Source organism: Bidens hawaiensis, unplaced genomic scaffold, assembly GCF_021521415.1.
Source record: "Bidens hawaiensis isolate Kalapana, Puna unplaced genomic scaffold, B.hawaiensis_p1.1 tig00013123_1, whole genome shotgun sequence".
Taxonomy (NCBI): domain Eukaryota; kingdom Viridiplantae; phylum Streptophyta; class Magnoliopsida; order Asterales; family Asteraceae; genus Bidens; species Bidens hawaiensis.
In genome coordinates this window covers 29,156-52,523 of record NW_027492110.1, presented here as the reverse complement: position 1 = coordinate 52,523, position 23,368 = coordinate 29,156, and the positions used below count along the sequence as shown (strand labels likewise).

The 23,368-nt window shown below is 33.3% G+C and overlaps 3 protein-coding genes across 3 annotated transcripts; all 3 read right to left on the bottom strand.

Moving 5' to 3' along the window:
• Positions 1-10,005: 10,005 nt before the first annotated feature.
• LOC143543472 (D-galacturonate reductase-like) lies at positions 10,006-12,992 on the bottom strand. Its single transcript, XM_077035784.1, has 4 exons — positions 12,558-12,992; positions 11,283-11,532; positions 10,779-10,961; positions 10,006-10,472 (listed from the first exon to the last, which is right to left on the bottom strand). Exons 1-4 carry the CDS (start codon positions 12,881-12,883, stop codon positions 10,251-10,253), a joined length of 981 nt encoding a protein of 326 aa, XP_076891899.1. The 5' UTR covers positions 12,884-12,992; the 3' UTR covers positions 10,006-10,250.
• Positions 12,993-14,419: 1,427 nt separating this feature from the next.
• On the bottom strand, positions 14,420-18,824 carry LOC143543471 (D-galacturonate reductase-like). The gene is made up of 4 exons (XM_077035783.1): positions 18,260-18,824; positions 15,278-15,521; positions 15,034-15,171; positions 14,420-14,895 (listed from the first exon to the last, which is right to left on the bottom strand). The coding sequence occupies exons 1-4, from the start codon at positions 18,583-18,585 to the stop codon at positions 14,668-14,670; spliced, it is 936 nt and encodes a 311-aa protein (XP_076891898.1). The 5' UTR covers positions 18,586-18,824; the 3' UTR covers positions 14,420-14,667.
• A 1,558-nt stretch (positions 18,825-20,382) lies between these two features.
• LOC143543469 (D-galacturonate reductase-like) lies at positions 20,383-22,769 on the bottom strand. Its single transcript, XM_077035782.1, has 4 exons — positions 22,334-22,769; positions 21,223-21,466; positions 20,925-21,104; positions 20,383-20,730 (listed from the first exon to the last, which is right to left on the bottom strand). Exons 1-4 carry the CDS (start codon positions 22,648-22,650, stop codon positions 20,512-20,514), a joined length of 960 nt encoding a protein of 319 aa, XP_076891897.1. The 5' UTR covers positions 22,651-22,769; the 3' UTR covers positions 20,383-20,511.
• Between the last annotated feature and the right edge of the window lie 599 nt (positions 22,770-23,368).

Genomic DNA, 23,368 nt, shown 5'->3' with positions numbered 1-23,368 from the left:
GCCAGGGGTATTGTTTATTGAACCTCACAAGGCGAGCCCCAGCTTGACCCTATTAGGGAAATGCCCCTTGGAACTCTCTCATGGTACCAACGCCATGGTAACACTTTAATTAGTGTGTATTTCACATCTCCTGACTCGTGTCAATATTTATCACTATTTCTAATTTGACTATATATAAATCCTAATTACCCAAATAACCTAATGATACTAAAATTAGTAATAAAAATCAGGTGAACATAAATGAAACTAACAAAGACTATTCCGTTTTAATTTTTGAGAGAGATGCAAGTTGTCTGGTGTGGATTAGGGACCCAACTAAGCAGTACAATAAAATAAAATAAAAAGGAAAAAAAAAACTATTTCTGAACTCATGAATTGCGTATTTGTAACTATTTAGCATTGTTACTTATGTACTTTTAAAACTAGTGCACTTGTTTGTTCTTACTTTCGGTCTACCTTAATAATCGACATGGTGCTACATTGCCTACATGTGCCACCTGGCCTACTACATAGTAGCAAATTAAATCTCTACAATATAAGTCCAAAGTATTTGGAAAATAATATTGTTGGACAAGATTACATTTTCTAGCGCCATAGTCATGTTTTGTGTAGACATTCATATGCCTATCTATTAGAGCCATTTCATTTAAACTGGAAACAAGTACCAAATGATAGCTAATTGAACACATGCACGTTAGATTCCCATACGAAAATTCCAATTGAGTATATATTTCCCTTTTCGTGTGTCTAGACCATTTTCATGTCGAGTGCTCTTCCCGAACACCATCAAGATGGATTTTCATTCAGGCCCGAAGAGAACAAGGTGGTGTTCCCACACATCTGATCTTTCACCATCCTTCCTGCTTCTCCAACCCATCACGAACAATTTATTATTTGTTCTTACAAGATTTCTAGTAATGTTGTTCTTTGTGTGAGACAAATAAACGAAGTTTATTGAAGACCCATTATGAGTAATTAAAGTACATGAAACAAGCTAAATTTAAGTAGATTGTTGGGTTAAATACATCCTGTTCCTTATTGTTAACCTACAACCGAAGATGGAAGAAGATACCTGCGAAGATGATGGTGGAGAGTTCAGAGTTGTAGAATTCGCTAAGGGCTAGTTAGACGGTGGAGTGTTGACTAACGATTAATTCATTGGGATTAACATGGATTAACTGGGGTTAAGAGGAATTAATTGAATTGGAATTTATATGTAATAATTTGAACTCTTTGAACAACATAAACATTTACAACTCAGAGATTTCAATTGTACAATAGTTGTATGCAATTTTTGTATATTTAAATGGTGAAATGTTTTTTTGTACAATTTACATTCTTCTAAGAGACCAAGAAAAAACAATTAAATGTACGAGGCGCAGATGTAGCGAAATTATTTACACGAAAAATTCCCCAAAAGCCATAATAAGCCAGAAAAAATGGAGCACAATAAAAGAGTAAAACAATGGTGGGCTCATTATGCTAACGTTTATATGTCTTGACAATCCAAAACAGTAGAACATGTTCTATGTTCTTCGAGTTTAATAAAGCACAGCAATCAACGCTTTTTAGACCGTTAATTGGGCACCGTTTAAAACATGATAAAGTCTTGCTAATAAAAAAAATATGTTATGTGATTTTTTAAATTAATTGAAATTAGTATGCTAGGCTCCTACTAATTCTTTTTATTGGTACATCAAATTTAAAGCCGTCTTATAACCATGACTATTAAAGTAATTAAAAGAGTTGTATTCATGTTTGATACTTATTTTAAGCGGGTCATTTCTAACCTGTTAAACACGATAAGACCCGAATTGACAACCCTACTTTTTTTAACAGTTAACCATTTGAATCACTGACATGTCACCGACTCACTGACCCAGTAATTAACTAATTTGATATATTTTATACTTGATACTTATTTTACGGTCTTATACTCCTATTAAACAAGACCGGTTACTAATTTTTGTCTTAAGATTATTGAAAATTTATCATTTTTGTACGTGTCATTTTATCAATTTTTTTTAAAACCTTTTACTATTTAAAAATAAAGTAAAGTTGTAAACTTTGTATTTTCAGTTGTGTTCTAGATAACTTTTTAGATAGTGTGGTCTTACTTCTGATTAAGATATTTTCGTAAGTATCAAATCAAATAATAGGAAAATCTTAAAAGTTATATAAAAAATGAGAATGCATTCTATGAAAAAGATGTTCTATATTCGTAAGTTTAACAGAACAAAAAGGTTCCATTATATAGGAGACAAATCAACGGTGTCATCTAATTAGTCATAACGACAAATCGTCTTGCCTTGACCTTGAGAATCATATTATGCAATATGATGCGTGCATACATTATGTTCCTTATTTTTTTTTTTGTAACCATGCTCGTGATGGGTTGTTTACTATGTGCCAACATTTTTTAGGACACCAAATGTCGTTCCACACTATTTCTTGCCGATTCTTGTACCAATTTAAATTTCTTACGATCTTCATGTTGTGGACATGTGAACAATTTGACATAGTCGGGATATATTCTATCAACAAGATAATACCTCTGCTTATATTCTACTCATGAAACTTCAAACAAAAACTCGAGTGCACTTAATTTACGATGTTGTTGAAAAACGTCAACCAATCAAGAACATTGAGTTGGAATTGAAGAAATATGTTTTGTTGGCTAAAAATGGAATTGAAGATGGATAGTTTCCCATCAAATTCCATCAACCAAGGATTCCAACTTTTCTTCCATGTAATGAAGGATAAAAAATTACTAAACACCCCCCCCCCCCCCACCCCCCTATTCAATCCTTTCTTCTCATAAAGAAACAATTTTACAAAGGGTAATTATGTAAATTAGTTTTTCTTGAACTTAAATTCCTATTCCGAACATATTATGGGTTTTCGTTGAAATTAATTCAATATCATCATATTTCAATTCCTTTGAAAAATTGAAACTCCTTTAAAACCATTCCGTAAACCAAACGATCCATAATGATTGCTCGACTGTACAAAAAGTAACCTTAGGCTTGGGGACCAAATTTAAGGAGTCCTTACTTTTACGTTTTAATATGCATGTTTAATTTTCAAGTTTCAACAATGAAAATAAATTAAAATTAACAATGAACATAATTGAAAGAGTTTCTTTTTACTAAAATACTCTTACTCTAAGATGTGTGGCCGTATATATATACCTTTTAGAAATCATATGCAAATATAGTTGGTCACTAATTTTAACGTGCTAGAATGTTATAAAAAAAACGTTAATTTAAAACAGGCTTTTAGACCTCAAAAAGATTGAGCTGACTATGCTATCAACCACGTGAATTTGATTTTCTATGTTCGAACAAGTGACAGAGGCGATTATGAGTAAAATATCAACAACCAACTTTATAATGTCGGGTTTTTTATTGCATTATGGTTATGAAACAAATACAGTAGTATATTGGTTTTAACGACAATAGCATAAATGCATTAAAAAGAAACAACCTCATAAAAACACTTTTACATACAGTAGTTAATGTCATCTGAATTGTATGCCCGGTGGTAGGAAACAAAGTTTTCCTTTTTTTTATTTACGAAGACTAAGGTTCAAACATAAATAATATGATATAATAAAAAAGCTGTTAAAACATATGTACGTACATGTTGTTAATTTTATCTGAAGAAACGTGGATCGGCTCACTGGTAGACGATCAACTTTCCTCGGGTATGAGTATGCTATTTCACCGATAGTTCTCCGGAGTATGAATTCTTCCACCTACAAAACGAGCAGCACCGTGAACTTACCCCTCAGAAAGGGACAGAGGGGTCCTCTTTGGGGTAACCCTCCGGTGTGAGAATAAGAGATTGTAGGAGAAGATAATAATAATCTGAGAGTGAGTAAGGAATTGAAATGTATTTTCTTGCTTACCTCCCCTTGTGGAGGTGGTGTGGTATTTATAGTGTTAGGGTTTCCAATGACCTGGTGCTTTTTCATTGATTATTCTCTGACCCAGGTATTTCACCTGGCCCATGTGCAATCACGTGGTAGCACATGGGTTTTGCTGAGTTGTCCACCTTTCATTGGCAGCTGTCAACATCAGCATATTCTTATTCCTTAAAGGATACCTTCTGGAAGGTTGTCTGACGACCACAATCAAGGTTGTCCTTATCCTGATTTGGATAAGAACGAGGTTGATTATGTGCACGTGTGATATGCGCCTATCCTGAGGATGCGCGAGGTCTTCTCTTTATTCTCACGCGCAGATGTTTCATGCGCAGATGTGATATGCGCCAGCATATGTAATATGCACCACACGCAGATGCGCCACGCGCAGATGTGATATGCGTGAGCATGTGATATGCGCCACGCGCAGATGTGATATGCGTGAGCATATATGGTGCGTGAGCATGTGATACGCGTGAGCATATGTGATGCGTGAGCATATGTGATATGCATGAGCATATGTTTTGGCTTTGTGCCTTCATGATATCTTGATTTCAAGCCTCTTGTCTATATCTTGTGGGTTGACCCGCCCCGCTTGATGTTAAGGCGGGTACATACCTCTTCATTATCCATAAATGAATATCACCATAATTTATCAATAGTTTAATATTTACTAATGTGGAGAACATGGCCGTCTCCGAGAATTTATATACCTAAGCCGAGCCGAAATAAAAAGGCTCGTAGGCTCTAACGAGTAATGAAATATATAAGCTAATAACCTAAACTTTATCCAGTGGATTATAAATAAACAATCTTTTTAGCCTGATAATTTTAAGAGAGATCAAAATCCAATTATAATGCATAAAAATTATTTTATAAATATATATAAAAAATATTGACCCCTAAAAAAATTGTGTCTCAGCCGAGGGTGCGGGTCACACACCCTCAAGGCTGCCCATGGTGGAGAATATATAACTTCTTATTGAATTTTAACTACAATTTTCTTTTATCAATTAATTTACACACACCATATAACCTTACTTCTAGATCTACATCATGAATGTGTGAAACTAAAACACAACTATTTAGAAAGTAACACATTTATAGAAACCTTGTTCACTCAAGAATATACATGGGACTCGTTACTTTGTTATGTTCATTATGACATATAAACGATAAAGGTGGCCGTTAATGTTTTTTGATTAATAATTTATTGTTAGTTGTCACGTGAACATTAGATTAATGCATTAAGAGGTAACACTCAGAGCCTTTACTATACCCAATCTCTCTCCTTTTTTAAATAACATTACATATATAATAATAATAGGCATGTACAAATTAACCCTCCATGTTTTTCAGTGCCACAGTTGAATGGTTTATAGACAGTCACTCGTCACTCTCATGGATTGACACAACACAATGCACAAACACATATACCCTCCTCTCTCTCTTTCTCCCTGTGGGCTCTCATGGAGTCATGGGGCACTCACTTTTTGAATTATATATAACAAGAGCCAGTCAGCATCTATGCAGGTGGGCCCACCTTTTCATTTCATTAATTTAGAGAAACAACAGACCTCAATCATTCCACTCTTGACCCTCCTTTTCGTGTAACGTGAACTCATCCCAAATAGTTACCGTATTAAAGTGAAATAAAGATTAGAAAGGGTATTTCCGTCATTTACTAACGACTAAAACTCACGAAGCTATTGATTTGGACTGAAATGACAAGAAAATGAGACCACGAGGATGGAAATGACTAAAAGTTTTATTTTAAACGGAAATAGCAAAAAGAGTAAACCACATGAACGAAAATAATAGTTCTCTCTACGTTGGCAAATGAACACTTACACAAGTGAAGAATAGGTGGGTTATCCATGAATCATGTCTATAAATAATAAAAGTATAAGAAATAAATAATTAGATAATATCGATCTCTAGGTGATTACAAACAAATTGTATATATTGGTAATTATTTAAAAAGAGCCGCGGATTATGTCAATGACTATCAATGCATTAATTTGCGACATGTAAGCCGTCAATGACTTTAAAAAATCCATGACATAAGGTTATGATGTGATTTCATCTTGTAGACTTTACCGTTGTTATCAATCAAATGATATGTGAGACGTATATTATTCCTTTGATGCCCTTCTAATCAGCTAAGATTAATCTCGGCTAATAAATTCAAGTTATGATTATTAAACTCTAATAACTTAGGTTTTTAATAGCAAAGATAATTTAGTAACTTCATGTGAATCTAAATGAAAAAAACTCACATTTGTTACAATTTATAACCATTGAGGACTATGAAAAATTTATTAAAGTTTTTCTTGTTTGAACAACCAACGACTCTTTTAAAGCTACTGGCAAAATTTACCACATCGTGATCGATCCGGGGAAAACCCTCAACCTAAGGCCAACGCCCGTGAACACTCGCCCGAAGACACGGAAATGTGGTGAGGTAAAACTCATTCAGTTCAAGGATCCAACTAACAACTAATGAACATCACTCACTCCCTAGTCTCTCAACATCACCTGGTGCCGCCGAAACTAAAAGATGGGGGCAGGAATCTTACCTTGGTTACATGAAACACCAAGTCTCTTGCTTACAACTCCATCTGATAAACATTTATTAAAGTTAAGGACCAAACTTAAAACTTATAATATGGACCTATCTCATAAATAAACCGTGTATTAAACTCCTTAATTTTTATCAACTTCTAGTTCTGGGGAAATTACGGGGACTCCTTTTTTGTACTGCTATGCTTCTCAAGAAACACATGTGCTCATTCTGAATAAACCGATCAAAAGATTTTGTCAATAAACCTGTTGCTTCAGTAGTAGTTTTAACCGTAATCGCAGAGCTTCAATCTTTGTTTTTTATTAGGCTGAGGGGTGTGGGCCGCTAACCGGGGCGCTAGAGCCCCTCCGCTCGCGCCCCGGGGCGCTAACCCCACACCACCGGGGCGCGAGCAGGGGCGCGAGCGGGGCGCGAGCGCGGAAATCCAGGTAGGCGTGAGGCTGGTCGCGGGAGAAGAGAGAGAAAATGGACGTTGGGAAGGTAAAAAGAGCCGTTGGGAAGGGATTAAATTAAAAAAAAAATATTTTTTCCCTAAATAATACCCCATTTCATCTATAAAATACCTCATTTCACCCATATCAATCACCACAACTTCAAAATAAAACCCAAAATCAACCCATCTTCCCAACTTTTTTTAAAAAAAAAATGTCGTCGTACTCGATGATCTTGTATTAGATTAGTGTTATTATTAAGTATTATTGTTTGTTTAATTTTTAGTATGTTTTTTTTTGTAATTTGAATTTTAAAAAAAATGTGTGTTTTTTTAATAATTTATATGTTTTTTTAATAATACGTTGTTTGAATATATTTATAAAAAAATAAAAAAAAAATTTCGCTGGAGCCCCTGCTGGAGCCCCTCCACACCAGGGCCAGGGGCTCCAACGGGGGCTCCAACACACCCCTTATCCAGTTTCTCTCTCTGCCACACGTCATAATATTATTGGCTGGAGCCTCCACTGGAGCCCCCATTAGAGCCCCCCACACCCCTTAGCCTTAGCTTCACTTGAATCGTCGACTGCAGTACTGTTAAGTGTTAACCAAACACCAGATTGCTCAGTTTCATTCTCTATTGTTTCAATCCGGCTTCAATAGTTTTGTACGCATATATTGTAAAAGAGAAACAAGTAATGTTTTAGTTTGACTATGGTGCTATTGTTCTAATTACCTGTGTTTATATATGTATGGCCTTTGTTATACTACTTGAACAATATTTACATAATATTGGTAAATCTACTACCACTTCTTTTCCTTAATTTGGTTAAATTAATGTTTAGAAATATATTAATTGTAATAAGATATTTAGATTGTTTTTTAGTAAAATAGGTATATTGATATTTTAATCAACTTTTTTAAAAGTATATATATTGTATTTTAAAAGCTTATAGTGGTTTGGCAAGGCCTTGGCCAACAAAGTCGATAGAATGCAAGTGAACAATATATTTGACTAGTGAGTGCGAGTTCTAAACCGACTCGCACAACAATACAGAAGTACTGAATGGCCACACAAAATCCAGGTTGGATGAAAGTATGAAACATCCAAACTTCAGATGCAGGAATGGCAACGACAAAGCATCTCCAGGATTCGATCAAAGAGCTAAGCGAAACACAATTCAAACTGATGGAGAGGGAAATAGGGAAACGAAACATCTTACTTTAAACTTAAGATTTTATTAAATAATCATTTAAAACACAAAATGGAATTTTTAAAACACGCTCAAACTTAAAAAAGAGCTAACGAGTCAATCCGACGTCTATTAAAAGGGTTATGTTCAGGTTAGCCGATTTATTAGACATAATATTTGGTCATATAAGTCGTGTTTGGGTTAGCATAGCCAATCTTCTTAATACAAAATGGTGCAACTATGAATCATACAAGTAGGATTATGACACAGTTAAAAGACTGGAGTGAGATGAAATATATTCAACTTTAAGCATGAATCTGTGTAGGAATGAATGTCCATCCAATAAGTGGTCATAAAGACTCGCAAGGAATCCTTGCAGAACTACATGAACCCTAGCAGTAGAGTCTATGGTGTAAGATTCCCACATTCATATGAAAATGGACAAAAACCAAATATTCAAACACCTTTAATTGGCTTGACCGATTTATACCTTGACTCGTGGATTCAAAATGTGACATGATTTAAAAGCTATTTATTATACCTTCATGTCACATATATCGTACAACCCAATTTTGTTACCTCATGTTCTAACAATTATTCGTCAATTACACAAATGTCACACTACATGCAGTGGCCGATCTATATGAATTATGAAGGCCTAGAGATGCTTGGGATACCCGTCAATTTTCTTGGCGAGTGCAACTTTATCACGCATCATGTATCTCAAAACTTTTAAGTCCGTCATTTTTCATATAATAAAAAGATTTGCAAAAAAATAAATAAATAAATAAATAAAATCTAAAAAACAAAAATGATATACCTCTAAATTTTTCTTCTAGAAAACTACAAAATTTTTACATTATTTGCAAGAAAACATTCGCAATAATGTTAAATTTTCATGCAAGATTGGCAAAAAAAACAAGAAAAGACATTTTCTTGCAAATTTAAAAGAAAAAAAGATTTATACATCCAAGATTCAAGTCGGTTTTGCAAGTTGAAAGTATTTTTTTTCTTTTAAACGACTAAATTTTTCACTCTATATCGGTTTAACTAAATTTTTCACTCTATATGGGTTGAACTCATGACATCCAATTACACACCTTAACCACCTTACCACAATACCAAAATCAATTGATTTGCAAGTTGAAAGCATTAAATGGTGATCAAGAACGACGAAGGATATTATAAGAAACAAGTAATTCATTTATAGACTACTTTCATTTTTGAACTTTCTTGGAAAATATTATATACGTTTTTTTTTAAATTTTATTCTACATTTTCATCACTTTTTAATTCCACCACTTTTGGGCCATGTTTATCTTATATTCAAGTTCAGCCCACTAAAATCTTGTATAGGCCCAATTGCTACACAAGAAATTCAAATTTGTGTTTTTGCCGTAATATTATCAACAAATTAGTTGGAAACTCTTCAAATTAAAACCATGCAATCAATTAACCCAATAGGCACTATAGCTCTTAATTAATAAATAATAATTAATTTCACCAATTAACTTCATCTTTATTTTTAAGACAATGTTTTTAGTTAAAAAAAACGAAACGTAACTGTCACGTAAGCGGAGGAGCATTGAATAATTAAATCAATAAAAGTGTGTAATTTTTTAACTAGGTTATCAAATATTTTTATTATTAACGAGGGGGATTTATCGAACAAAAATTGTGGCCAACAAGTTATCCCATTTCCCCCTCCCGGTGTTAGTTATCTGTGTGTTTCACCGATGCGTTCTACCATGTTATATTTCTGAAATTACAAGAGACAATATTGTACTTTAGAATATCATTGTGAAGAGACCATATGTATGTATAGTACAATTATTGAAAATTGGCAATGATATCAACTGATACATAATGGCTTATTGATTAATTATTTCACCTTAATTATTAAACCAACTTATAGGATAGTTATATACTCATTAAATTGAATAAATTCCAACAAATGTAGCATGCAGAAAACACAATCAACAAGGTACACAATTTACAAATTTTGTTGTAGATCTCTACTTAGATAATGTAGCTATTTGTAATATAACTAATAAATATACAGCACCAACATGGGTGAAATTCAAATTAAAAAATACATACATATTATTTCTTTAGTTCTTCAGTCAAGTTCTGCATCAATCTCAGCCATAATATTGTTATGCTCGATCACCATTGCTCCGATTAGATAAACACGTCTATGCTGAGGAATTTGGTCAATTTTGTTCAATTCCTCCTCAGTCAATGACCAACCAAAGATGTCGAGGTTCTGCTTCATCCTTTCTGTGTTGAAGCTCTTAACCGCAATAATTACACCTTGCTCATATAACCATCTTAAAGAAATCTGCATGCCAAATATAAAGCATTAGTACATTTTCTCTCTAATGGCTGTCTGGCGGATCTTTGAAGTACCCCTCAACTTTGTCAATGAAGTGAAAAATTAGTGTAACGTTTTCCTTTTTTGTTTTATGTATATGATACCTTAGCAAATATTTAAAATACCCCGAAATTTTCTTCTAAATCCACCACTGATTATTTCTTTCGTTACCATAGCATTAGACATTTGATTTCTAACTATTAGTTTTGACTTCATAACTAATAATAAATGTATTATCATCATAAAAACAAAATTGCATAAAATAAAGAGAACCTGAGCCACTGTTTTCCCTCTGGACTGGGCAATTTCTTGAAGAAAATTACATTCCATGACACGGTTGTGTCCCCATGTGCTATTACTAACTGCGCCTAATGGGGAGTAAGCAGTTATAATGACACCATTCTCTTTGCAAAATCCATTAAGTTTTTTTTGTTGCCAAAGTGGGTTCATCTCAACCTTCAGATCAAATTAAAGTGATATTAGCACCTTACTCCTATTTAGTCGTGTCAACATGTCAATGTTATGACCCCACATTCAATAGATGTTATCTTTTTACAATCTAGTTTTGTTATTCAAAAAGTACTAGTGACACGACTTGTTATTTGTTTGTCTTATTTATAAATGTAAATACTGTTTTTAATGAAACATATATACAAATTTATTTTTAAAAAGTTACTAACGTCGTTATGAGTTATAATTTTGAATTTTCTTCTACAATAAAAAAATTGTCTTAGTAGCATCAAGCAAATGGCTTGAACGGTGTTTATCATGTTTTACCTGGTTTACGGCCGGAGGGATTTTGGCAAAAGAAAGAATTTCTTTGATCCTTTTAATAGAGAAATTGCTAACACCAATTGATTTGGTGAGTCCAAGATTTAGATTTTGACATTCCTCCATCCCTTCCCATACAGCTTTTATATCGATAGCGGCTATGCACTCGTTTGGAATTGGGAATTTGATTTTCTCTAGGTTCAGCTTTAATGGCCAATGTATAAGATACAAATCTATATAATCTACTCCCAGATTCCTATATTCATCAAGGTAGTTAGTTGTGTTTGTAAAATTGGTTTAGCGTTAACAACTAGATGTATGCCAAGTAGGGCTACCCAAAAAAGAAGATGGCATGCATTCCCTTTTGTTGAGTACAGGTAATATCAGTGGCAGATTTAGAAAAAAAGTTTAACGGTAACCCAATTTTTATTTTTGGAACTACCGGTAAATATAGTGTGGATAGCAGGTTTCGAACCTGCGCAGGTAAAGTCCAATGGATTTATAGTGATATTTGATAGCAACTCTTACACTTCCAGATTATATTATTAAACTACTAAACATTATAATATACATGTTGGTTTCGTAATAATCTTAAAAACCTTCTATATGCACTTCGCTGACAAATTTGAGGGGTAACCCGGGCTACCCCTCAAGCCTCCTAAATCCGCCCAGAAAAATGATGAGCGTGACAATTAATATTAATCGATCTGTGTTAAGTTAATCTTAATATTTTTTTTGATAAAATTATTAATTGACTTATATATCTTTATGTCGGACATATAACATATAATTTGTTGTCGATAATAATATTTTTTTTTTGGGAAAAATTTTCAAAATGTCCATAATATATGAGAAATTTTGTTTATATCCTCTCAAATCAAGAGTTCTATAAATATGCTCCCTTCACGTCAGCAGCGACGTATTTTAAGACTGGGCAACGTGTTTGTAAGACCAATAAATAGCCGTCACGTGTTATCAATAACTTAAAGGACGAACTATTTATTCAACAAAACTCGTCGTTGTTTCTTTAACAAAGTTGTTGAGGTGACTTGTTTTGTTCAACAACTTATTGTGACGACCTATTTGTTGACCAAACTCGTTTGGGGCTAACTGGCATTATTTGATTGTAGAACACAAGCGTTAGACGAGTAGAAAAAATGACAACAACGACGTGTTTGGAGGAAACATTTATAGAACTTTAGATTTATTGGGACATAAACCGAATCTCTTTTTTAAAAATGACTAAGACCAACTTCAGTAGGAAGTATGAAAATATTTTACTTGAGACTCTGCTTGATAGCCGGTAAAACAAGATGGCGGTCAGTGGAGTTACACCACAGCTTGGTAGTAATAAAAATCTCTGATCGAGACTTTATGAGGCCTAATCTTAGAGCTTGCGCAATCGCTTCGCCAACCGCTTTCTCAGTTTGGTATAAAGCTGTTGTGTCAAAGTGTCGATAACCCATCTTAATTGCTTCAACTAGAGTTGATGGTGCCACTGTTTCAATGCCCGCGATGCCTGATTCCGACGCTGTCCCCATTGCAATCACGGGAACCCGCCGAGCACCTTCAGAAGAACTTATCATCGTGTAAGGAATAGTTGCCATTCTTTAGGTATTCTTTTTGGATACTTTGATGTTGGTTTTTGAGAGAGAGAATATGCATGGTTTTATTGGGTCTTAAAAGGGCTAATATTTTTTTTTCTTTTTTGTGTTTTGTGTTTTTGTATTATTGTATGGATTATTTTCTAGAAATGGATGAAATATTGCGGTGGATAATCATTTGTGGTATTGGATACCGATTACGTATGAGAATGTGGTTTGTCAAATTTCTTAGAAATAAAATAAATCAATCCAATGATGAAGGAAGTAGGAACATGTTAAAAGTATCTTATTCTAGCAATTAATTTAGTTGATTAGTATGTTTTTTTTGTTGGTTTTGTTGTTATGTATGTTGGGTGGCTTGGCAACTATTATGTATTCGTGTGGTGGTTGGTTCTTTTCATGGAACGACTAGCTCTTTACCAGTGGGGAGTTGTATGCCTTTTGGTGATAATAAATTTCTTTGTTGTCTGTTAAAAATAGTTGATTGTTATGGTGCAAGCGTAAATAAATCACTCTAATATGCTACTTAAGAATGTTTTGCGTTTTCAAATTACAAATTTTGGAACTTAAGGTAGTAAGAGCTAATATTTAAAAGCATACTCAAAAGTTTGTATGAAAACCATTAAATAGTTTATAAGAGAAGACAAAGTGAAGTCGGTGAGGAACCATGAAAAGGGTTGGAAAAAATGAGGCCGACCGGCCAAGAATCAACACCCCCCCCCCTCCCGGCGCGCTTTCTCCTCACTATTTTTCCATGGAAACTAGGTAATACTCCACCGTTTATCCCGGATCCATTTTGACCGGTTTTGTGTTTTAGGAAAAAATAAGAGAAAGTGGAGTGATACCATGATGTTTGGAGAAAATGAGAAAAAACGAGGAATACAAGAAAGATGTGACACTAATATGACATAAAGGATAAAATGAGGAAAATAAGTTAAATTGGGATGACTTACATTTTATTGTTATGAAAATTCTAATAAATCAAATTTAGAAAAGAAGTACATAATTTATTTTTTACTATTATGGTCTTTTGTTTTTAAATTGTTTATTTTAAATAATATATATATTATCCTCGTATATTATTACATCTAAAACAAATAAAAAAGGAAATTGGGATATCTAGCGTTGGATTTAGTATGGCCGATGTCCCATGATCATTTATCCTCATCAAGTTCCGTTGCCATACGATTACGTACGTAGTATGGATTCGTTTGTGATTATCAAAAGTTCATTTTATTTGTAAAAAGAAAAACATAATAAAATAAACTTGAACCACTCACGTCATGTGGTGCACAAAGTCATGGCAGGTTCTAGGGTATGCATTTGATAATAATCTCATCATCTCAAATAAACACATATAGTTTTTTTTAGGAGGCTCTGAGGTCTAGTGACATGTTTATTGTCTTAAAAAATGCGGGATAGTTTAAATCCTTGCAAGTATAAGGTTAAGGTTAGAAAGATTTTAGGTAAAAAAAATATTTTATTTCTGAAAAAAGAAAATTGAATTTAAATAATCTTAGTTATTGCCCTTTGGTGGCAAAGGTCCAACTAACAAAATGCTTTGTGACCGTCCTATCTTATAACATATTTTCTGCTAATAACCTCATACTAACAGAATACTAATGTCATTAGTGTTTTGTTAGCATAAAAAGCTCAAAGTATCCACACTGCACAACTTAGAAAGGTTTTGTTCTAGATCTCTACTTAAATTAATGTATTGTGCACAAACTAAATGTAAATAAGCATACAACACCAAAAATGGGTGAAACTAAAAGAACACATGCATATTATTTTTCATCAAGTTCCGCATCAATCTCAGCAAATATATCATTATGTTCGATTGCCAATCCTCCGATTAGATAGCAACGTCTGTGCTGAGGAATTTGGTCAATTTTGTTTAATTCCTCCTCAGTCAAAGACCATCCAAAGATGTCTAGGTTCTGCTTCATCCGTTCTGTGTTGAAGCTCTTAATCGCAATAATTACACCTTGCTCATATAACCATCTTAAAGAAATCTGCATGTCAATACTAAAGCATCAATACATGTTCTTTGTTGCCATAGTACTATTAGACAATTGATTTGAAACTATTAATAGACTCATAAGCAATATAATATCATTAAAGAAACAAAAACGGCCTAAAATAAAGAAAACCTGAGCCACTGTCTTCCCTTTAGATTTGGCAATTTCTTGAAGAATATCACATTCCATGACACGGTTATGTCCCCATGTATTATTCTCTTTGCAAAATCCATTGAGTTTTTTCTGTTGCCAAACTGGGTTCATCTCAACCTTGAAACCAAATTAAAATGATGTTAGTACCACCATTTTGATTTTTAATAAAAAATCATCTTAAGAGCATCAAGCAAATGGCTAAAACGGTATTTATCATGCTTACTTGGTTTACAGCCGGAGGGATTTTGGCAAACGAAAGAATTTCTTTAATCCTTTTAATAGAGAAGTTACTAACGCCAATCGATTTGGTGAGTCCAAGATTTTGACACTCCTCCATGCCTTCCCATACAGCTTTTATATCAATAGCGGCTACTTGCTCGTTTGGAATAGGGAATTTGATTTCCTCTTGGTTAAACTTTAATGGCCAATGTATAAGATATAAATCTATATAATCTACTCCCAGATTCCTACATTCATAACGGTAATCAATATTTGGTTATGAATAACTTAAAAATATTCTTTAGTTACAAATTTGAGTAATATTTGGTTGAGTCAACATAAAATTTAGTCTATAAGGTTGTTATGATTGGGAGCGTTAATAAAACCCGAACCTGATTAAAAAACCTGAAACACTTGATACAAGTAATACCTGTCCCATCGGGTATGGGACGAGTTTAAGATTACTTTTGAAATTTTTCATGAGTCTGAATTGGGTATGAGATTTGAAATATGTCTGATTACCGACCCGATTACCATATAACATGAATATACCCGTTTATCCAACTTTGGTGGATTTTTCTTTTCTTTTTGGGTAGACTTGGATGTATAATATGAAACTTGGAGCATTACTTATTCGTCAAAACTTGTTTATAACAATTATTTTTTATACCCGATTAGTTATAGGCGATGTTTTATGCTAATTGTTTTTGGTAATTGATTATTAGTTACGTACCCGATATAATTCACTAGTTATAAATTATAAATTAATTTTCAAAAGCAGATTGATAGCCGACGGTTTTCGGTCGGCTATACCCGAAACCTGCGGGTTTGCCTGATACCTGACAGGTAATTACCCGACAAATACCCAACATGATTGAGATGGGTGAGTAGACTGATTATGAGTTTGGGAATGCCAAAACTCAACCCATTCTCATCACTGGTTCATATTAGTTTGGTAGGGTAATATTTTTCATGAATTATGATTGATAAGTTTATTTTCTTTTTCTCTGTTTAGTAAACATTTAATGTGTTCTAGTCTCTCAACATCACAATTCAGTTAACCCTTTTGATATATTAATCTTAATTATCTTTTGATAAAATTAATAACTTTTATGTTTCTTAATGTAGGGACATATATATACTACAGTGGTGGAACCAAAAAAATTCATCATGAGGGACGGAAATTTATAGGGGCTGTTTGTCTGTCGCTATATAATAATTCTTTTAAGGTATGGTTCGGTATAAATCGTGCCCGACCGTATTTAAAAAGTTATAAAAACTAACTTTTATATAGTTAACAAAAATACGTCAAACGTCATTACAAGTATATAATGAAAAATTCAGTAAGCAGTATATCTAAATTCGTCTACTCAAATATTTTACATCTAAAGTTCATAACTGTATAATTGCGGCTGGATTTTGTTACTAAGGTTCATACCTTTAAAATAACAGGCTAATGCCTAAAGGTAAATGGCCTAAACTTTTGGTCATTGGGCTGGTAACATTTAACCAGTCATAGTAGTTTTAAGCTTCAGATATTAGTAATTATATAAGTTATATTTTTCTTTTTAAAACGTTTATAAGTTATATTGTTAATCAGTGTTTATATTAAAATTTACATTTCACAAATATATAAATTTATAATTTCGTTTTCTTAGGGGGATGGGGGTGGTCCAATTTCCATCACTCATGACCCGAAAAACCCGAAACCCGAACAACGAATCCAAAGAACACCCCTAGGTGATGGTAGTGTGATGGGTTTTGATATATATATATATATATATATATATATATATATATATATATATATATATATATAGGGAGAAGATCATGAGAGAACTCCATTTTATAGAGAGAACTAGAGAACTAATAATAAAGTATTTTTAATTTAATTAAAAAAAATATTTTGAAAATTTTTTTCTTTCATCCTTCTTATATGTTGTTATTCTTTACCACAAAAAAAATATAAAAGTGAAAAATAAAATAAAAATAATTAACGAGTAATGCATATATGCAATACACCGACTTTTTTTATAATGCATATGTGCAATAGTGTGCATTTTGATATTTTAAATAGTGTTGAATAGCATATATATAGTTGTTTGTATTGTATATTTGCAATAGTGTTATATTATATACAAAAATTAAAAAAAATTGATATAGTGCATATGTGCATTAGTGTTGTATTACATATATGCGATAATGTGTTTTGCATACAATTATTAGTGTCGTATTTGCATATATTAAATAGTGTGTATTGGATAATGCAATTGTGTTGTATTATATACAATAAAACACTATTGTATATATGCAATATGCATTAGTGCACATATGCACTACAGTACTACACCGACAAGTTTTTTTTTATGGACAATATCATCTTATTAGAAGGAGGAAAGAAAAAGAAATCCCAAAATATTTTTTTAAAAATAGTTAAAAATAATTTTTTATTAGTTCTCTCTTTAAAATGAGTTCTCTCTAAATCTCACCCATATATATATATATATACACACACATATGTATAGAAATAGGTTTTTGTGTGAGTGAAATAATTATATTTAGGGGTATATATATATATATGTGTGTGTCTATATATATATATATATAGAGAGAGAGAGAGAGAGAGAGTGAAAGAGTGATGAGCCCCCGTCACGTTTTTGATATATTCGTGATCACCATCATGGTGAATCATCCATCACTCGGGAGCCCCATCACGGACCACCCCCACCCTCTTTAGGGGTCAGTTTCTAAACATCATAAGGACGATTTCAAAAGTTTAAGAGTGGCGATTGCAAATTATTGTAGGGGACGTTCGGGATTTTCACATATTTATAACACTAAACAAAAATTAAATTAAGTGGGCGGCTGCCCCCTTCCATATATATTGTGTACGCCCATAAAGTTTGCAGTGGATACTGGATAATAATATTTTTCTTTCAAAATTATAGTTATGACTAACTTTAGCAAGAGTATGAAAATATTTTACTTGAGACTCTGCTTGATGGCCGGTAAAACAAGATGGCGGTCAGCGGAGTTACACCACAACTTGGTAGTAATAAAAATCTCTGATCGAGACTTTATGAGGCCTAGTCTTAGAGCTTCTGCAATCGCTTCCCCGACGGGTTTCTCAGTTTGGTATAAAGCTGCTGTGTCAAAGTGTCGATAACCAATCTTAATAGCTTCGATAACAGTCGATGGTGCCACCGTTTCAATGCCTGCGATGCCTGATTCTGAAGCTGGGCCCAGTGCAATCACAGGAAACGGCCGGGTACCTTCGGAAGAACTTATCATTGTATAAGGAATAGTTGCCATATTTTGATGTTTTGTTGGAAACTTTGAGGTTGTTTATTTAAGAGAGAGGATATGCATGGTTGTTTATAGGGCCGATATTATTTTGTTTTCTATCTTTGTTTTTGGGGTTTTTTTAGTATTTTTGTATGAATATAATTGTTAGAAATGGACAAAATTATTATCGTGGATAAACATTTGTGGTATCGGTTGCGGATTACATATGACAATGTAGTTTGTATAATTTCTTAGAAATAAAAATAAAATCAATCCAAAGAAATATATAATGGTGTTACTTGATCACAATTACTTTTAATAATTAGCTAATCTATACCAACATACTAATATTTGTTACAAATTAAGATAAAATCAATACAATCATTATCATCCTCCTCAATGGCATCTTCGGGATTCATCCTTAGATGCTCTAGCAAGTCGATCTGAGCAAAGATTAATATGTGCTTATGAATCACGTATTCTCCTAAGAATATATAGCTCGTGTCTCTTGGGCGCTTAGTACTTCAGTCGCCTATTGAATGTTATCTTCATAATGTTCGCATGTCTCATTTTCAACACATGATGCTACGTTAGCAGATACTACGTTTCTTTTTGGGAAAAGTCATATTTCTTAGAAATCCAAGAAAAATGCCACCATTTCACATAGCTCTGTTGAAGCTAAGTATTGTTCCATTCAGCAAGTGACACATGAGTTATATTGGTTGACTCGTTTGTTTTCCGAGTTTCACGCACTACTAGAAAATTAGACATTTTTCTACGACTGATTTCGTAGGAAATCGGTTGGAAAACTCACTTTCCAACAACTTTCCAACAAAAGGTGGTGTTAGAAAAACACATACTTGAAAATTGTTTTCAACCGTTTTCCAACAATTTTTCTTACAAAATTGCTACAAATATACACCGTCACAAACTTTCTACAAATTTCCTACAAAAGCTATTTTCAGCTTTATTTTTCATTTGGGGTTAGTTTATACAAGCATAATAAAACAAAAGAAATAGTTGATAAATATTTTTTTGTCAGAAGTTGGTTGGAAAATTGGCAACAGTTTCTTTTGTTGCAATATTGTAGGAAAAGTAAAGCTTATTTTTGTTGTTGAAAATTCGTTTAAAATATGTTGGAATTACTTGTCGTAGAAATTTTGTAGAAAATGTTTGTAGGAAAATGACATGTTTTCTAGTAGTGACGTTCTTAATCATGTTCCCCTCAAAAGCAATAATCAACTGCTATTCATATTACTAAAAATCCACTCTTGCACGAACGGATTAAACATATTGAATTGAATTGTCATTTTATTTTGTGTGATAGAAACTTCATGATGGTTTGATTTTGCTGTCTCACACTTGTACTTTAGATCAACTTGCTGATTTGTTCATTAATAGTCTTCTTACTAGTCATCCTCACATAGATTTTGCTTCCATGAAGGGGTTGCAAAAACCCTAACTCGAAGCGGTATCATCCGAAACATTGTTTAGTATGCAAGTTTGTACGGAAGTTTTTGAACGAAAGTTTCTTTCATTTAGTTAGTTTCGTTTGTCTGTTTTGTTTATAAATAGTTTGTAAGTTTGTACAACGGCATCTTAACATTTCACTTACCACAATTAATAAAGGTAGCTTTTTAAACCATCATAAAAATTGATACACTAATACAACAACTTATTTGCATTGTACCTTAATGTGTATATTAATGGTGTAAGTATCAACTTTTGTGGTGTGTAGATCATCAATTTTATGAATATTGCTACGTATTAAAACATTTAACTTGCTTTAGATAAACATATTAAAAGTTGAATGGTTATAGACAAACTTTTTGTTTTAATTGCACCATACAAGACCTGCTTGTTTATTCCATAAAGAAATGCGTTTGAAACAATGAGACGTGTGGGTGTTACAATATCTTTGGTGCAAATTTAGATCATGATAAAACGACACACTCAAAGCTTTGAATCAATCTCAGCTGTTACATCATTAGGCTCCTTCACCACAAGACCGTGGAGATAAACGAGTTTTTGTTGTGGAATTTGGCTTATTTTGCTCAGTTCTTCAGCCGTCAATGACCAATCAAAGATGTCAAAATTTTCCTTCATCCTCTCTTTGTTGAAACTCTTTACTACGAAACTAACACCTTGCTCGTATAACCATCTTAATGAGATCTACATGTCAATATTAGGACATGAACATAACATTAGCTTCTTACATTAAATAGGATAACATAGTTGAATATATATTAGAGTTAGATCATTGATTTTAAGTTTTTAACATCATAGTTCATGAATAAGTATATATTAATTAATTTCGAAATGGTGAGGTGATCCTATTCATGTCGCGGTGGTGTATATACATATACCTGAGCAGTAGTCTTCCCTTTGGACTTAGCAATATCTTGGAGAGCATCACATTCGACAACACTATTGTTTCCCCAAAAATTGCCGAATGAAGCTAGAGGCGAGTAGGCGGTGATGAGGATGTTATTCTTTTTGCAAAATTCATTGAGTTGTTTTTGCTGCCAACGAGGGTTCATCTCAACCTTCAAATTTGGTCCGTTCGTTAGTCATACAATTAATGGACTTAAAGATCAAATGTTAATATGTTGCCATGTCTAGAAAATAATATGATATGAGGTTTAAGAGTGGATGATCGATCACCTGGTTGACAGCAGGAGGAATTTTGGCAAACGAAAGAATGTCTTGAATCTTTTGAGAAGAGAAGTTACTGACACCGATGGATTTGGTAAGTCCGAGATTTTGACACTCCTCCATTGCTTCCCAAACGCCCTTGAGATCGATTGCGGTCACCAACTCCTTTGGAACCGGTATTTTGACATGCTCATAGTTAATTTTGATTGGCCAGTGTATCAGATAGAGATCCACATACTCTAGTCCCAAATTCCTACATTAATCCATGAACTGTCAATAGTTTATACATAGATTGTCCCAAATCCTTCATTAATATATAGCTAGGTTGTCCCTAGTTCCTATATTTATCCATAAACCGTGAATAGCTAATAACCAACATAACCGAACTGAAATACTGTACCAGTTAAAAGCCAACAACTTGTTTTGAGTTTTTCGAAAAACTGATTTTTCGATTCAGTTCAATTTTCAGTTTTGCAATCTAAACCGAAAAGGCCAAAAGAACCAAACTCATTGGAACAAAACAAAAAAAAACCGATTTTAAGTAATTTATATGAAATTAATAAATGGTAAAGTCCAAAATTTTAGTATTAGATATGTAAGAATCAATTATTCATTAATTTATAATAAAAATTAGGCACAAAAGCTAGCTTGAAGCCCAAATTCATTAGGCCATATGTATGGACGACTAATTAGGCGAATAGGGGCGCAAACACCGCCCCCTGGGCGAATTGTGGGGTGATAGGGGGGGGGGGTATTTGTCGTTGGCGTTGTGCGTGTGATGTGTGTGTATATTATTATTATTATTATTATTATTATTATATATACATATAGGAGTACAACACCATTACACCTTCAAAAACAAATACTTATCATTTGATGACTGGGCGTCACATGACGTAAATCGCCTCATTTTGTAGTCTCTCCACTACACATAGCCTTACTTGCATTGTTTATGTTCAACCCGAAATTTTCAAACCAAAATAATAAAACCAACAAAATGACTTTTTAGGCCCCTTATAAATACCGAAACAAATTTTTACATTTTAATCTGGTTTGAGCCTAAAAGTGTGTTGTATTTAACTATTCATATATAGATTTCAAAAAGCATGAAAGTTTTTACTGGAGGCTCTTCTTCAAGGCCGGTAAAACAAGATCACGCTCGTTCGAGTTACACCACAGCTTCGTCGTAACGAAAACCTCCTCTCGAGACTTCAAGAAACCCGCTTTCAAAGCTTCCGCAATGGCTTCCCCAACAGGTTTCTCGGTGCCGTAGAATGTGGCCGTGTCAAAGTGGCGATAACCGGCCTTGATGGCCTCAAGCACAGCCGCTTTCACCGCATCACCTGTTGCGGTCACAGTCCCGGTCCCCAACCCGATATGTGGAATGGGTCGTGGACCATCAGAAGAGGTTATTGTCATTGTGGGAATGCCTGTCATTGTTCTAGTTAAACTTTGTTTCTTTGGTTACATTTCATTTGCAAGTTGCATGTTGATATAGTGATGTTTGTTAATTTAAATAATGTTAATGGGGACGTATGCATGCCCACATGTCTTGATATTTTTGTAGACTAAATGATGGGTTCTGTTCAAATGAATGGTCGTCATGCATAATGACAAGAACACTTTCGTTAGACACATAACAACTACTGTGACCATCTTCAGTACTTTTTTGTTTAAACCAAACACATCACCGTCGTATCAGCTTTCTTAAAAATCACAATTTTACTCCAACAATACACATTTATAAACCATCTTTACATTTCCACATTATCACTTACTTTTACATTTACTTTAAATAAGAATTTCACAATACTATATAATATTTTATTTTTATAGTTTTTATTTAAATAAATAGCAATATAACAAAATTTATTAAAATAGATTAACTAAAATATAACAAATAGATAAACAAAAAAAATTACATAATTTACAATGGGGAAAATTCCCAAAATAAGTGTTTATAAAAACGTTTTTTAGGTTTTAGTTGTCATTTGCAAGAAATTCCCAAAATATGTATTATAATATAGTCGTGACAAGTAGTTTGTATAACCAATTAAAACTTGACACGTGTTTTTAAACTAATCATAACAAGCAGATTTACTAATCATTACTCGTCACGACTAAATAAGTTTTATGTCTCGTAATCAACGTCCAT